A 16,107-nucleotide genomic window follows, 5' to 3' on the forward strand; every position below is an offset into this window, starting at 1 on the left:
GTGGCTTCAGCTTGACATTGGCCCCAAAGCCATGAGCCTGCAGAAAGTCTTGAGCTAGTTACACGGCTCTGCAGTTCTCGTACTTCTCACCGGCAGCCAGTGTGCGGCAGAGGAGAGACAACTCCCAGGGAAGTCCCATCCAAACCTGTGCTTTCCAACCATTCCACTCACCTCCTGACCCAGGAGCAACCTGGGTCCCACTGAAGCCCACATCGTTTCTGCTGGTACCCACTGTATTTGCTGCCTCGCCTTAACCCATATCTCTGATGCTGTTCAGTCCCTCGGGAACATGCAGGCTCCTTCCAGCTCTCTGGACCTACGTCCCCCCTCTCTGAGTCACGGTCCATAGGTCTTGCACCTCTTAGAGAGCTGAAAGGAGTTGTCCTCAGAATACTTGGTTCCAACTATAGTTCGGATCCTTGGAAGTGAGACTGGCCAACACTGAAACATGGCTTTTTTCACAGAGCCCAGCTGGCAGCTGGCAAACCCTGAGATCCCTGGTCCATGTACAAACATGCAGGGCTCTCTTTGCATGTTTATGCCCTAGGATAATTCTCAGAGAGGAGGAGGGAAGGGGGGATGGGCTGGGGAAAAGGTGCTTTCCAACCTTTTCACTCAAACTGGGGTGTGGGAGGGAGCATTCTTCGGTTTTATTGCCTGAGAAAAAGTTTATATAAATGAAATAATGGTCCTGTGTGGGTCCAAACAGGACTGCCCACAGCTACTCAAAAGAGAGGACCAGGGTGCTTCCCCCTCACCCCCCCTTTTTTTTTCTTGCGTCTGCAAGGAAGGCTGCTGAAGTGCCGAGGCGGGACAGCCACTCCAAGGTGAACCTGTGGCCACTTCCTAGTGCGGTGGTGCCACGTCTGGCTCTCAGGAGAGGCCAGGAGCAGGGACAGGAGGCCAATTCCTCCAGCGCCTGGATCTGCGATTTATTTAGTTTGGTGGAACTTGCCTGCTCCGTTTGCCCTGGAGAGAGAGGACTGCGTGCAGAATTCCAGCCCACAGAAGCAGAGCCACTTAGGAAGCAGGCGCGAGGCGTGTGAAAGCTCCTGGGGGCCTGAAACCCTACCAGACACGGCCGTTATTTCATCTGCAGAAGTAAATGAGGCTGATTGACTCTGACTATCACCCCGGCAAATCAGAAAGCCCCTGGCATGTCCGAGACCGCGTCTTCATTTCACACAGCTTGGCAAGGGCAGTCTTCCAGGCTCTCGTATCCCTGGTGAATGTCAGGCCTGCATTTCAATCAACTTTTATTTCCAAATATACATTTCAGCAATTTTTCAGGAGCCCGGGCGAGGGGTTTGAGAGAGGAGAGGTACGGGCTATGTTACAGTTCAGGAAGGGTATAAAAGGACATTAATCATTCCCGTGGAAACCTTCCCGTCAGCAAGTCAAACTGCTGATATTAATGAGCGTGTTTCATATTTCATTGAGTCTCTCCTGGTTTCAGCTGCTCCTCATGACTCAGCTGGCAAAACACGAGGCAGTTGCCTAAGTGGTGTACGCAAGTCCTACAGCTAGGCAGTGGAGGGGCATTGCAGGGACCAGCCAAGTCCCCCCAGGCTCAGGGCACCATGCTGGTGCCAACTCGAAGCCCATCCATTATCCCTTCAGCTACTGACTGAGGACTGCGGTGGGCATGCTCAGTGGGACTCACAGCTTCTCAAAGCTCGAGGAAGCTGTGCGAGGCAGAGACTGCGGGTGTCAGTATGGGCTCTGTGAGGGTCCCAGATGCAGAGAATGTTTAGCCAACATTGAGGCAACTAAGGAAATGAAGACGTAGTTCAATGTTAGCAGGATGCCACCGTTTGTGGAAAAGAAGGGGATCAGATTCTTCGGCTAAACTGAAGTACTGATTAGCGTGGGTATTTAAGTTCAAAGGAAGGGGAAGGAAGGGAAAGGATAGAGGTCGAGGCAGTAATCCCCATCCCTGAGCACTACAGCTGCAAACACATTTCTTCTCCTACAAACAGAGCCAGTTTCTCACTGCAGGATGCGAGCTCTCTTGCCAGCGCCTGGGATGTACCTGCTCCCTGAACAGAGCCTTTCAGGCCCGGGGATGCCCGGGGAAGCCCTGAGAGGTGAGGGGTCGTTTCTGCAGAGTGCCGAGTCTGGACAAAGCTGTGCTGGTAGGAAAGAGCAGCTCCTTGGAGGGCACGTTCCCCTCTGCACTGAAGTCCCCCCTTGCGCACTGCTAGACAAGGAAGGGCTGGCCACCACCTTGGCTAAAAGCCGGGGTCCTTCCTGGGGGGCGGGAGGCCTGGGCCAGCCTGTGCCTCACTCACCGGGAAGGGCAGTCTCTCCGGTTGCAGGGGACGGGATGCAGGGCAGGGCGGACCTTCCCTGCGCAGTGAGCGGGGTTGACCTCTGTGCTGTTCAGGAGACACCGCAGGCGGGGCTGCTGAACGCCCCTGTTACCACAGGAGGCGGAGCAGGTTGCCAGTCTGTCCACAGACCACCAGTAATCTGTCACAGAAGGTGAAAAGCAGAGAGCATTACTGCCCATGCTCTGTATTTGTTCTGATAGGGCCCTGGGGGAGGAGGGGGATGGTTGTCATGAATGAGCCTGGCCCCCCAGTTTATCCAGGCAAGTTGTGTGGTCTCCAGAGCCCTCAGTTGGCTCACCCAGAAAATGAGCACAAAAGCTCTTACATCAAGTTATTATGAGGCCTGGATAGAACAAAGGTCAAGAGCCTCGCCCAGGGCCTGGCACAGAGAGTATTAATCAGCGGCTGTAGCTCTTATTCTTTTTAAACATACTTCTTAAAGCACTCTTTTTTTTTTCCAACTGGCTCACCAGAAAGTGACCATGTTTTTCAACAAGAGAGAGAAAAATATCAGAGATACTTTACAATCGTATTTAAAAGTGCAGATTCAAGTTCGACATTGTAGCTGCTACAAAAAACCAGCCTATCCAGAGAGCCCTCGATTACGTGAGTCACTGACGTAACCAGTCAGCGAGAAAGGCAATTTCTCTGCATTTTCTGTGTGGGGGGCCTGGGACTCACTGGCAGGGAAGCCGTTAAAATAACTGTGGGCTGGTAAACTGTGAGTGCTTATTTGCAAAGTTGCGTGTTACAAATCTTGCAGATAGGCTCCGGTTTCCACCCGAGAATGGCTGGCTGGCAAGACAATGGAATACTCACTTTCTTGTCTGGAGAGCCAAATGGTGGGGGAGGATGTTTAAGGGAAAAAGGGGGATGATGTGCTCAGAGGTCTCCCTTTTTATGGGCTGTATTGACATACAAGTCTGTCGCCTCCCACAGAATCCTCCATTCAGAATACACGGTGGAATTTGGCTTTCCCTGAAAGTGTCACACACCGACCACAGGTACAACCGGCCTATGGAAAACTCAAGAGCCTCCTTTATTTTCTATGACAAGGCCAGTGATGGCTCCCCTCTCACTGTATTGGGCTCATCCATACTTTCTTGGTGCAGCAAATACCAGGCAGGACCTGCCCAAGGGCTTTCTGAGCCACCAGTGTTCCTGGAAGTTGAATGCACCAGCCACACAGCCTTCTCAGCCTGGTCTTTGACTGGCTCCCGGGAGAGGAGCCTGGGGAGCACTCAGTGTGCGACACAGCTGAAGGCTCCAGGGTGATGGGCAGGTTCCGGCACCGGCCCTGACTCTCCAGGGCGGGAGGCAATAACCAAGTGGTTCACAATCTGTCTTATTTTGGAACCAAACCAACAGACAAAATTTGCATTTTTGCAACAGGCTACTTTACACTCAACTGCATGTTTTCTTTACAAATTCACCCAGCGTAAAGGAAATGCATTTGACTTTGCTACAAGATGGTGTTTCCTGGGTCCCACCTATGAAAGCAGCACCGAATCTTCCAGATTCTGCTGCTGTGGGGCCTGGTGGCTCCGCTGAGGGGCCTCATGGGATGGAAACATGGTCCAGTGTCAGTTTTCACATTCTAGGGACCATTGGAGACCAGAAGTCATTTCGTCCACGACAGAACTAGATTCTCAGGGGGACTCACTTGTTCAAGAAATAAGCCCAGCACCCAAAGTCCCACGGGTTCTTACCTTGGATGATAAGAGAGGCCTTCTGCACGAGCACGCCGGCCTCGTTCTGGGCGAGGCAGCTGAATTCCCCCTGAGACTCGCTGCTTAGATTGGCAACCTGGAGGATCTGTCCGGCTGCCAAGATGTGATGTGTCAATCCTGTGACAGTGGCAACTGACTGGCCACCATGGAACCAGGTGATGTTGGGGGTCGGGTGGCCTTGGATGGGGCAGCCTAGAGAGGAGAGGAGAGGTAAGCTACCGGTAAAGCCAAAAGGGCACATTCCTGATGAGTTTTAGTGTGTTTGTGGCTCTAGGGGCCCTGGGTACAGCATGGTCCTCCCGGGGCATTTTTCTTCTGCTTGCCATCCCCAAGCAAACAGGAGATGATTTTGTACTCTGGGTCCTGGGAACATGACTATTATTCATTCAATTAAGTAAAAATTCTTGAAGGACACAAAGTGCCTATTTCTACCTATGTCCCTGTACTGACTTAAAAAAATGAAGCAATTAATATTTACTCATTGAACACTTTTTGGAGTTAATTAGTTCCTACACCAATTTTATAATGAAAGAAATCATTTCTTCAAATGCAGTGAGTTTGCATGATCTCACTCATTCATGGACAATAGAGACCATTATAAACTTTTGAACAATAATAGATACAGAGGCAGAGCTGCCTCAAACAGATTGTCAAACTGCAGCGGGAAGGCCGGGGAGGGTTGGGGGGCAGGAGGTAGGGGGGTAAGAGATCAACTAAAGGACTTGTATGCATGCATATAAGCATAACCAATGGACATAAGACACTGGGGGATAGGGGAGGCTAGGGGACTGTCTAGGGCGGGGGGATAAAATGGATACATATGTAATACCCTTTGTAATACTTTAAGCAATAAAATAAATAAATAAATAAATAAATAAATAAATAAATAAATAAATAAATAAATAAAAATGAGCAAACTAAAAAAAAAACAAAAAAACAAATGCAGTGAGTGGTACACACTATATAGTAATAGTTAAGAATCAAACTTTAGTTGGTAAAAGTCTAATATCTGCCTCCATTTTACTCTTTATGTGATTTTTTCAAGCCAAAATTTTTCAACAGAGACTAGGAAAACAATTTTAAATACAAATCTCATTTCTCTATAAGTCAGAAACCTTGGCATTCAGACAATTCTTACCAAGCCTGCACTGGATATGTACAACATCACACTGATTTACACAGTCATTGAACCTATTTTGATACATTAAAATTCCAAAATATTAAACGGAGATACCGTATCAACTAAAGGCTATGTAGCATAGAATTAGTAAAATAAACTGAGCGGTTGTGAGAGAAAACTCATTTCCTCTCATTTCAGAGTTCTTGCTGAATTTGCTGTTGTGCTCCCAGCAACTTAGCTTCCACTGAAAATTTACTTGGAAGTTTAAAACACATGATAAGTCATTAAAAATTAAAATATTAGAGGATTTCCTTCAGTTAAAAAAATCTATTGGTAACTACTATTCTGGGGACAGTTAAGATTATCTTTCCTCTTGCAAGAAAATAGCCAATGACAGAGTATAAAAAAAAAGCACACTAATAAAACAAATATAAAGCAGAAAATGATGAGATCTATGACACACATAGATGGCCATCTGCATGGATGTGTGTGCCTATGGGTCTGTAAAGAAAAGGGATTTTCTAGTGTTGGCTTGTTTTCTATTCTTGGGCAGCACTGTTAGAATTGGTATAGGAGGCAGGTTTAACAGAGGAAAGGCCCTTAGATATCATTTAGACCACTTTCAGAGGAGGAAACCAGGGCTCAGAGATGTTAAGAGACCTTCCCAAGGTCAACGAACAGGCCTTCTGATCCCTTACCGTGTGTACTTGTTCAGCTGGGCACCAGCATTACCTAGGCACCTTGTTACCTACATCCTTTGTCTGCTCACTCCTTTCAGCACCTTGCCCTTTGTTTCTGCTTTTACATTTTTATTGTAATTGTGTAGGTTGAAGGGGTTGGAACAGACTACTCTGAAGAAGGGCCCTGGAAAAGTAATGCTAAAATCTGCATAGGAAGCTCAGTATAGGATACAGTGTTACAGGAGCCAATTCTTTACTCTTCCCTGTATTGACTCACTCTGCCATGTAACTGTGCAGTGCCCTCCCATGATGGGTGCGCTGTACTTCCCCACCTCCTTCCTGACCTTGGCCATGTGACTACTTTGGCCAATAAAGTGAGTTAGGTGTTACACTAACAATAAACAATCTGAAAAGGAAATTAAGAAAAACAATCTCCTTACAGTAGCATCAAAAAGAATAAAATACTTAAGAATAAGCTTAACTAAGGAGTTGAAAGACTTGTACATTGAAAATTACAAAACACTGTTAAAAGAAATGAAAACATGAATAAATGGGAGGAATATATCATGTTCATGGATTGGAAGATTTAATATTGTTACAATGTCAATAGTCCTCAAAGTGAACTACAGATTCAATTCAATGGCTATCAAAATCCTGATGATGTTCTTTTGCCAAAATAGAAAAATCTATCTAATAATTCAGATGGAATCTTTAGAGATCCCAAAGAGTCAAAACAATTTTTAACCAGAACAAAGTTGAAGGTCTCACACTTACTGATTTTAAAACTTATAAAACCACAGTAATTGAAAGAGTACGGTAGTGGCATAAAGACAGACATATAGACCAATGGGATAGATAGAAACCCCAGAAATAAACTCTTGCAGATATGGTCAAATGACTCTCAAAATGGGGGCCAAGAGCATTCAATAGGGAAAGGACAGTCTTTCCAATAAATGGTGCGAGGAAAACTGGACAGCCACATGCAAAAAATGTTGAATACTTACCTGACTCCACATATAAAAATTAACTCAAAATGGGTCAAAAACCTAAACCTAAGAGTTAAAAGTAAAAAAAAATCTTAGGGGAAAAGCTCCATGATCATAGCTTTGGTGAAGATTCCTTGGAAATGATGCTAAAAGCACAGATGGCAAAAGAAAAATTAGATAAACTGGAGATCATCAGAATTGAAAGCTATTGTGCAAAGGACACTTATCAACAGATTGAAGAGGCAACTCACAAAATGGGAGAAAATGTTTGTAAATCATAGATCTGATAAGGCAGTAATAGCCAGAATATATAAATAATTCCTACAAAAATAACAATCACAAACAACCAGATTTAAAAACAGGCAAAGAATTGAATAGTCATTTCTCTGAAGATATACAAATGGCCAATAAGCACACGAAAAGATACCTGCTCAACATCACTAATTATTACAGACATTAGGATGGTTATTATGAAAAAAATCCAACAACAGAAAATAAAAAGTGGTGTTAAAGATATGGAGAAATTAGAACTCTTGTACACGGCTGGTTGGGAATGTAAAAAGGTGCAGTCGCTGTGGAAAACAATATGACAGTTCCTCAAAAAGTTCCACATATAATTCAGCAGTTCCACTTTTGGATATGTACCCAAAAGAACTGAAAGTAGGGACCCGAACAGGTATTTTTACACCAACGTTCATAGCAGCATTATTCATAATAGCCAATGGAGGACAACCACCCAAATGTCCATCAATGGGTGGACAAACAGAATTCACATACCTCTGATGACATGGATGAACCCTGAAAACATTAAGTGAAAGAAGCCAGATGCAAGAGGATAGACATTGTATAATTCCACTTATATGAGATACGTAGTGTAGTCATGTTCAAAGAATAGTGGTTGCCAGGGGCTGGGGGAAGGGGAAACGGGGAATTATTATTTAATGGGTGCAGGGTTTCAGTTTGGGATGATGAAAAGTGGTGGAGATGCAGAGCATGATGACTGCACAATAATATGAATGTCATTAATGCTACTCAACAGTACACTTAAATATGGTTAAAACAGTAAACTTTATTTTGTGTGTATCTGACCACAATAAAAGAAATGAGGTAGATGTGCTGGTGTACCGGCTCCAAACACTAGACCTCAAGAGACCTTGCGAGTCCTTGCTTGTGCTCCTGGGCTGTGGCCATTGCCAGTAGAAGAACAAGCCTGGACCGGCCTGACGATCCCAAGAGGAGGAGGAGGGAAACATGGCGGACAGCCAAGTCACCCTAGACAAACCCAGTTTAGATAAGCTGAGCTAAATAAGATCAGTAAGAATAAATGATTGTTATTTGAGGCCACTGAATCTTGTTTTTCTTTTCTTCTTTTCTTTTTTTTAAAATGCTTCTCCTTCTCCTTCTTCATGGCAATAGTTAACTGATGCACTTAGGGAGAAAATAATCCTTCCAGTTCTTCTCCTGGATCCACGTGTTACATGGTAACTAGTTTATTAATATTAGTAATAGTAAGAAAGCAAAGGGGAGGCCAGACATTGTAAGCACAGTTATCTGGGCATCTTTACCAGGAAGCTGTAATTTTATACTCCCCAGGGAACCACAGGTCCATTCCCTGCAAATAACTGGGGCCAGGGGTCCAACAAAGGGGAAGAGGGCGCATGAGCAGGGAAGTTGGGGTGAAGTAGGGAAGATGCCTGTCAGTCTAGCCTGGGAACTATGAATTGGCTAGAGGGGTGGAGCAACTGCAAGCGTGCAATATCCTGAAGGACTCATTGGTTAAGCTTCTAGTTAAAATCATCAAAGAAACTTTCCCTCTCTTGTTCCTTTTGTTTCATTCCTGCTTCCTTGCACTCACTTGTTCTGGCCTGTGTGGTTCAGTGGTTGAGAGATGACCTAGGAACCAGGAGGTCATGGTTAGATTCCTAGTCAGGGCATATGCCTGGGACTCGGGCTCGATCCCCAGTAGGTGGCATGCAGGAGGCAGCTGATCAATGAGTATCTCATCATTGATGTTTCTATTCCTCTCTCCCTCTCCCTTCCTCTCTCTGAAATCAATTAAAAAAATAAGTCGTGCTTAAAAAAAAAGAAATTCCTCCATTAGTAACCACTAAATTAGATGATCTTTAAGGTGCTTTTAGATTCCAAGATTCCTCAATATCATCTCAAACTCATCTTCTCCCACACCCATGTAGCCAAGGGCAAAATAGATCTATATTCGATGTATACTTAGATCAATATATAGTGAAACTGAACTATGTAAATGAAGGGCTCATGGAAGAGATATTAATATGGAGGTTATTTAGATTTAAAATAAGCAGAGACCAGGGATACAGAGTAGGAAGGAAATTAAAATAAGCAGAGACCAGGGATACAGAGTAGGAAGGGGAGGGCAGTCTAGAAGTGGTGTGAGCAAAGATGCAAAAAATGAGAAAACAGGTGTTGTGGCTGGAAGAAAATACCAGTTGACTAAAACATGGGGAACACAGATGAAGCTGGCATTGCGGGAGTTGCAATGGGAAGAATGTTGAAGGCCAGAATCTGGTCTTTTGGGAGCAACTGAAGAAGGGGCGTGATGTAATCTAAATGGGCTTTAGGTGGATCAGTAAGGTGATTATTTGCAAGATGCACTGGGCTGAGAGAAAGGAGATTCTAGGATTTCAGTTCAGATGTGGCAAGAAGTGAGACATATTTGTCAAGGTTGCTCTGACAAGGATGTGAGCAGGAGAGTGGTGGAGATAAAGAGGAGGAGCTAAAGATACTGCAACACTAGAAGGACTACTAATAGAATTAGGTAAGTCAGGAAAGATGGGTAAGTTTAGTTTAAAGAATATTGATTTTAAAGGTTGTTATGAAAATCCAGGATGGAAAATTCATTGAGGTTGTAAAGATAAAAGTGTAAGTCAGAGGTAAGAGCTGAAGACACAGATTTTGGCACCCAGTCTCATATATGTGTGTAGAAGAAACCTTCAGTGAGGAGAGATCAGGCCTCAGGACAAATCAATGGGAGAATTCTGGCATTCAGTGATTAAAGAAGGAAGAGGAGGTAGTAGAGGAGACTTACTAGTAGAAGAAGTGATCTGAGAAATGGGAGGAAAATTGAGACTATATAATATGGAAATACATAAAGGAAATTGACTAAGAAACACATTGTTAGTAAATAAGAAATTAATAACTTGTGAAATGAAAGAGTAATTTCATTAGTTTAAGAAAATAATTAACTGAACAATCCCCCCTTTCAGATAAGATAAATGGTAACTCATGTTTGAATGGTCAGTAATTCCAAGTTAGTGGAATTGGAAATAAAAGTGTTCGTATAATCAAAATACCCCATTTAATGCTCTGCACACCCATTTCTTTATTTAAGAGATAATTTATCTCTGGGTCTTGAATCTTTAGAAGTGGGCCAACAACCGGGTTATTAAAAAGATGAATTAAAAGTGAGGGTGAATGAAAATTCTTCAAATGTTGCAAAACAGGAACAGAGTAGTCAGAAAATTCTTAAAACAATTTGGGGATTCTAGCATCCAGGAATGGTGAATAACTTAGTTGGACTTATCTTCCTGCAGGTAACAATCATAAAATATAAACAAATGAAAAAATTACATGAGACAAAAACTCTTTGAAAGTACTGAGGTGTGACAACAACCAATAGCAGAAACAGGAGGGAGAGCTTAGAAAAACCCAGGTACAACAGGTGTGATTTTCTAGCTTGTGGTTTTCTGCCTGAGAAAACTGCTTACTCTCCACATGGCTCAGGGAACTGGGAAACTTACAGCTTTACTGATTTGAGATGTCAGAGGATAGAGTCTGGGGGCTTTTTATAACAGCTGGAAAGTTAAGGGGAAAATCCCGGAAGAGTCACAGGGGTGATAAAGTTCAAAATATGCACAAATCTTGCACAAATTCTTAATGGGCAGACCCGAGGGGACTCAGAAAAAGATCAGCAACTAAGCTGAATTAACAGAGTACAAAGTTTAGTCTGTGTCCATTGAAGGGAAAACAAAGAGTTGGAATTTTAGTTTAGCGAAGTTAACTACCTGTTGGAACAAAAACAAACACTCTTCAGAGAAGAACAACAGAATCCAGAGTCTCTACAATATATCATCTATAATATCCAGAATATAATAAAAACCCACTGGACAAGATAAAATGTAACCTATGCTGAAGAGAAACAGCAGTCAGTAGAAACCAATCCTGAGATGATGCAAATGTTATAATGAGCGGACAGTGACTTTAAAGCAGCAATTATAAGTATATAGGAAAATATACTCATAATAAATTAATAGATGGAGTATCTCAGTAGTGAAGTTGAAACTATATAGACAAATTCTAGAGCTGAAATGTACAAAAATAAAATAAAAAATTCATTAGAAGTGCTTACTATAAAATTAGAGCTGGCAGGAGAAAGTGTCAGTGAACTTGAAGATAGTTAAGCAGAAATTACCCAATGTGAAGAACAGCAGGAAAAGATTGAAGAAAAATAAACAGAGTCTATGGATCTGTATGAAAATATTAGAATGTACAATATATGTACAATTAAAGTCCAAAAAGGAGAGAAGAAAATGAGACAGAAAAATATTGGGAAGAAATAAAACTACCAAACCTCTCAAATTTTTGGAAAACTAAAGTTCCAAGAAGGTTAACAAACCACCTAGGAACATTACAGTCAAACTGTTGAAATTAAAGGAAAACACTTGAAAGTCATGATGGAGCAATAAGGACTGGGTTTCCTCTCCTGCCTTAAATAACTAGAAAACTGGACAAAAATGTATGAAATGGCTGTTTTTAGACATTAGGCACAGACAATAGAGGACTGTGATGTCTGAAATAAGAGAAACATTAGGTGAGCCCTATGAATTCCCTGGCTTCCTGCCTGGAGTCACATTCTAGACTGCAAAGCATGGAGGGTATATTAGCTTCCTAAGGTTGTTAATAACAAAGTACCACAGACTGGGCAGCTCAAACAGTAATTTATTGTCTCAGTTCTAGAAACTAGAAGTCTGAGATCAAGGTGTTGACAGAGTTACTCCCTTCTGAGGGCTGTAAAGATAATCTGTTCTATCCCTCTTTCCTATCTTCTGGTGGTTTGATGAAAATATTTGGTGTTCCTTGGCTTACAGATGCATCACTTTGATCTCTGCTTTCATGCCCACATGGAGTTTTCCCTTAAGTGAGTGTCTGTCTCTATGTTCACATTTCCTCTTTTTGTAAGAACACCAATAATATTAAGGCCCACCCTTATGACTTCATCTTAACTTGATCATCTGCAAAGACTCTATTTCCAAATTAGATGACATACAAGGTACGGAGGGTTAGGGATGTTAACATTTTTTTAGAGGACACAATTCAACCACAAAGCAGAAGACTATCTCACGCAGAACATAGCAGTCTGGATGAATTGATGAGACAGAACTGAGTTCAAAGAGACTGAGGCAACTGGAAGTAGTTAAGAATAATTCTGGAGATATGGGTGCTACATAGATAGAGAGCTCCAGAAATTTGCATAAATTCTTCTTCAGTTTTTGCCCAATTGAAGATGTATATGCATAAGACAAATTTGGTAAGACTGAGAAAAGACCAATCAGGGACCTGTATTTTAATATTTATCAAAGCTCTAAGAGGGCTGGAAGACCTTCATGTTCTCAACAGCCAGAGTGGCACATCCTTACTGATCATCTGGAGCATTCAGCAGGGACTCCCGAGGGCCCTAGAGTAAAGGTTACCCTAGATTTGCCCTAATCAAGCTTAAAACAAGACTTAAAAGATTGATTAGACTTAGAATAGCTTAACTGCTTAACAAGAAAATCCAACAATCTCTAAAAAAGATGAAATCCAGACACTTGATGATATAAAATTCACACCATCCAGCATTCAATAAAAAATTACTTATTAAGTCAAGCAGCAGGAAAATGTGACCCACACCAAGACAAAAACAAGTCAATGGAAACAGATCAAGAATCAATAGGGATGGCCCTAGCCAGTTTTCTCAGTGGTTAGAGTGTTAGCAGACTGAAGGGTAGCAGGTTTGATTCCAGTCAAGGGCTTGATCTGGTCAAGGGCACATAATTTGGTTGTAGGCTCCATCCCTGGCCTGGTAGAGGTGCGTGTGGGAGGACACCAATCAATACCCTTAGGTGAGGATTAACAAAAAATAAAAATAAAGAATTGACAGGGATGATGGCCTATCGTACATAATAAAAGGGTAATATGCAAATTGACCCTAACAGCAGAATGACCGCTTGACCAGTCACTATGAGGCGCACTGACCACTTCTTGGTCCCTTTCCCTGGCTGGCAGTGTCCGACTGCCCAATGGCGAAAGAGGAACTGGGGGGTAGGTGGTGGCAGGGGGCAGGGCTGGCTGCCAGCAGCCAGGAAAGATGGCCCTGATGCAGGCCAGGCCTAGGGACTGTACCCGCGCATGAATTTCATGCGCAGGGCCTCTAGTTATTAGATAAGGGTATGAAAACAAGCTATTTAAAACATGGTAAGTATTTAAAGGAAAACATGGAAGTTATACAAAGAACTGAATAAACTTCTAGAAATAAAATATTTTATGAAATAAAAAAACCACTGGATAGACTTGCTAGAAGAATAAATTCTATAGAAAAATGATTTTTGAAACTGAAGATATAGTAATGGAAATTATCCAGTGAAAGAGAGAAAAAAGACAAAAAAAAATCAAGTGATCAAAAATATGTTAGACAAGGATATAGTTACACAGGTGCATCTGTCAAAAGTCTATGGTTAAGAGCTGTACATATTAATGTCTGCAAATTTTACCTAAAACAATAATTAGTAGGGAGGGGGTGGAGAGTAGGTGGAAGTACTAAAAAAAGATAAATGCAGAATATTGATTACTGAAGCTGGGTGATTACTATATGGGGGTCATCATGCTATTCTGTCTACTTCACACATATGTGAAGTTATTCATAATGAAAAGGAAGAAACTTGTTTGCATCATCTAGTCATTTATTGGCAGGAATGACTCAGTGTCCAAAGAATTGCTTTTCACATATTCTGCTTATTCAGCTCTATGCTTTTTTAAAAATAAAACTTTAAAAACAACAAAAAAATATTGTTGTTCCAGCCTGTTATTTGCAGATGTTTCCCCAAATATTTTATAACCTGTCAAACTTAAAAATTCCTGCTGGCTTTCATTCAGCTCTGTTGAAGTTGGAGATCACTTTCACTTGTACATCTGTCACCCTTGATTCTGACAACTTTAGTTTGGTTGTCCTGTATGGCAGAAACTGCTAGTCATCCCCTCATGTCGATCCCCTCCTTCTTACAGTAAAAGAGCCCCTGAATTTTAGTTAGGTGTGTAGCTGCCTGGGATAGAGACATTTCTCATATGCCCTTGCAATAAGGTGTGGGCCTCGTGATTACATTCAGTGAAATGAGGGAAAGTGATGTGTATGCCTCCCCGGACATGTCTTTAAAAGAAAAGAACTTGTACTTCTCGCCCCTTCCTCCAGCCTGCTATTGCGAATGTGTGTGTGGAGCAAACCATCCCGGCCTAGCTGGGTAAGGGCAATATTCCAGGATGTCAGAGCAACAGGAGTTTAACCATTTTTTGCCTGGGTCCCTAGGTAGCGGTAGGTTGCCAGACCATGGCTGGACCCTTTTCCTGCCTGTTGACTGCTATTCAGGTGTTTATTAGAGGTTGCTGAATGCATAGCCTAACTATGACGGTCCTAAATATTTCCTTACTGAGGCAGTGTCCATCTGCTAAATAGGTTATTGTATTTTCCTTCACATGTGGACAGTGACTTCAGAGGAAATGTTCTAGGAAAGTCTATTTTCCACAATTAAATAAAAGCAAAGACCCAAACAAACAAATTATAATTAAGTAAATGAACAAATTGCCTTTTCTATCACTAATATGTCTTTCAATGCTTTCCACTGGATACATAGCTTCTTCTCCTTAAAAATGTACTTTGTCCTCAGAAGCATACCCTCTTCGGCACATGCAGTGCAAGCACCGTGCTCCCTGTCCATGTTTATGTACATGTCTCTGCGTGTACACAGTGGTCTCTGAGGTTTGCCAACAGCAATAGTCAAAATAAGGGCTCTCGCATGAATTCCCACCGTGTATGTTCCCAGTGAATAATTATCCGCGTTTCACTGCTAATGAGAAAACCTGGCTTGTAACAGGGGTTCCTTTCTGTCATGGACGTTTCTCATTTGTTAAAGTAAAAGAAATATCAATCACTTCTCGAAGGTGAGCAATCGCCGTGAGTGCCAGGTTCAAGGACACCAGAAACCATGTGCTAACGTATTCCACACATCAAGAGGAGCCAAACAGTGATCCCCTCCCCCGCCCCGTTGCTTCAGTGAGGAAGTTAACAGTGTTTCAGGCAGGGCTCGAATCTCCTTTTCTGGTTCCCTCCCAGCCACATGACGATGCCCATGTCCGCCCTCCCAACCTCCACGCCCACCCCAGGAAACAGCCAGCCAGCAGGGACTGACTTCTGTCCCCCGCAGCCTCAGTTATTACAGGTCTGGAGTTGGTTCGGTGGCTGAGGAGGGAGCGGAGCTTCGTTAATGAGCGTTCTGGCAGCAGAAAGCCTCTCTCTATCAACTCTTCCTAACCAGTGAAAGAAAATATTGCCCTTAGGCCTCCATTCTTGGGTCCACTGTGGCTCTACATTGAGCCAAAGCCAGGTATGATTCACATATGTGTGAGGGTTTTCCTGCTAGTTTCACCTACTTTAAAGAAGTCACATTAGCTGGAGAGTGGTAAAAGCTTAGAATGGAGATGTGTACAATAAGAAAAATAAATTATATGTGAAATGGTATCTTCTGGGAGTCAGTTCAGCTACAACCTGCCACTAGTTGACACCCCTGATTAAGTCTAATTGACCACAGCGATTTTCTTCACTTTTGTCTCCTATTTCACATTGGTTTCTGGAACTAAAATAGCGTCACTCAGGGAAACAGCCTGAGTTCAACAGGTAAGGGAGACATGGGGGTAGAAAGCCAGGAGGCCTGGTGCCCTGGCTTCCACAGCCAGTACGCTAGAGGCTGGCTCACCTTCCAGGCGGTGGGAGAGGCTGCCTGCGAGGCACCCCTCTAGAAAGAAGCTCTGAACTCATCATGATCATTGCTCAGTGGATATTGCTGCTCATCAGAAGGGCTGACAAGCAGCAGGATTTCTGGGCTGCTAAGAGACAAGCAAGCAGTCTGATTTGCAGGCTTCTTTGGAGGGTAGAGCAAGCCAACGCAGGCGTTCATTTAGCTGCTCGCCACTGGAGTG

At 43.0% G+C, this 16,107-nt stretch overlaps 1 protein-coding gene across 3 annotated transcripts in view; it reads right to left on the reverse strand.

Moving 5' to 3' along the window:
* Nucleotides 1-16,107, reverse strand: part of ADAMTSL1 (ADAMTS like 1) — a 903,601-nt gene that overhangs the window by 22,188 nt on the left and 865,306 nt on the right. For all 3 annotated transcript variants that reach the window (XM_059656582.1, XM_059656581.1, XM_059656583.1), the window contains 2 exons: nucleotides 4,043-4,255; nucleotides 2,292-2,472 (listed from right to left, as the gene is read on the reverse strand). In XM_059656582.1, coding sequence (XP_059512565.1) covers nucleotides 2,292-2,472; nucleotides 4,043-4,255 — 394 coding nt within the window. The remainder of the gene's footprint in view (nucleotides 1-2,291; nucleotides 2,473-4,042; nucleotides 4,256-16,107) is intronic.

Source organism: Myotis daubentonii, chromosome 11, assembly GCF_963259705.1.
Source record: "Myotis daubentonii chromosome 11, mMyoDau2.1, whole genome shotgun sequence".
NCBI classification, from domain to species: domain Eukaryota; kingdom Metazoa; phylum Chordata; class Mammalia; order Chiroptera; family Vespertilionidae; genus Myotis; species Myotis daubentonii.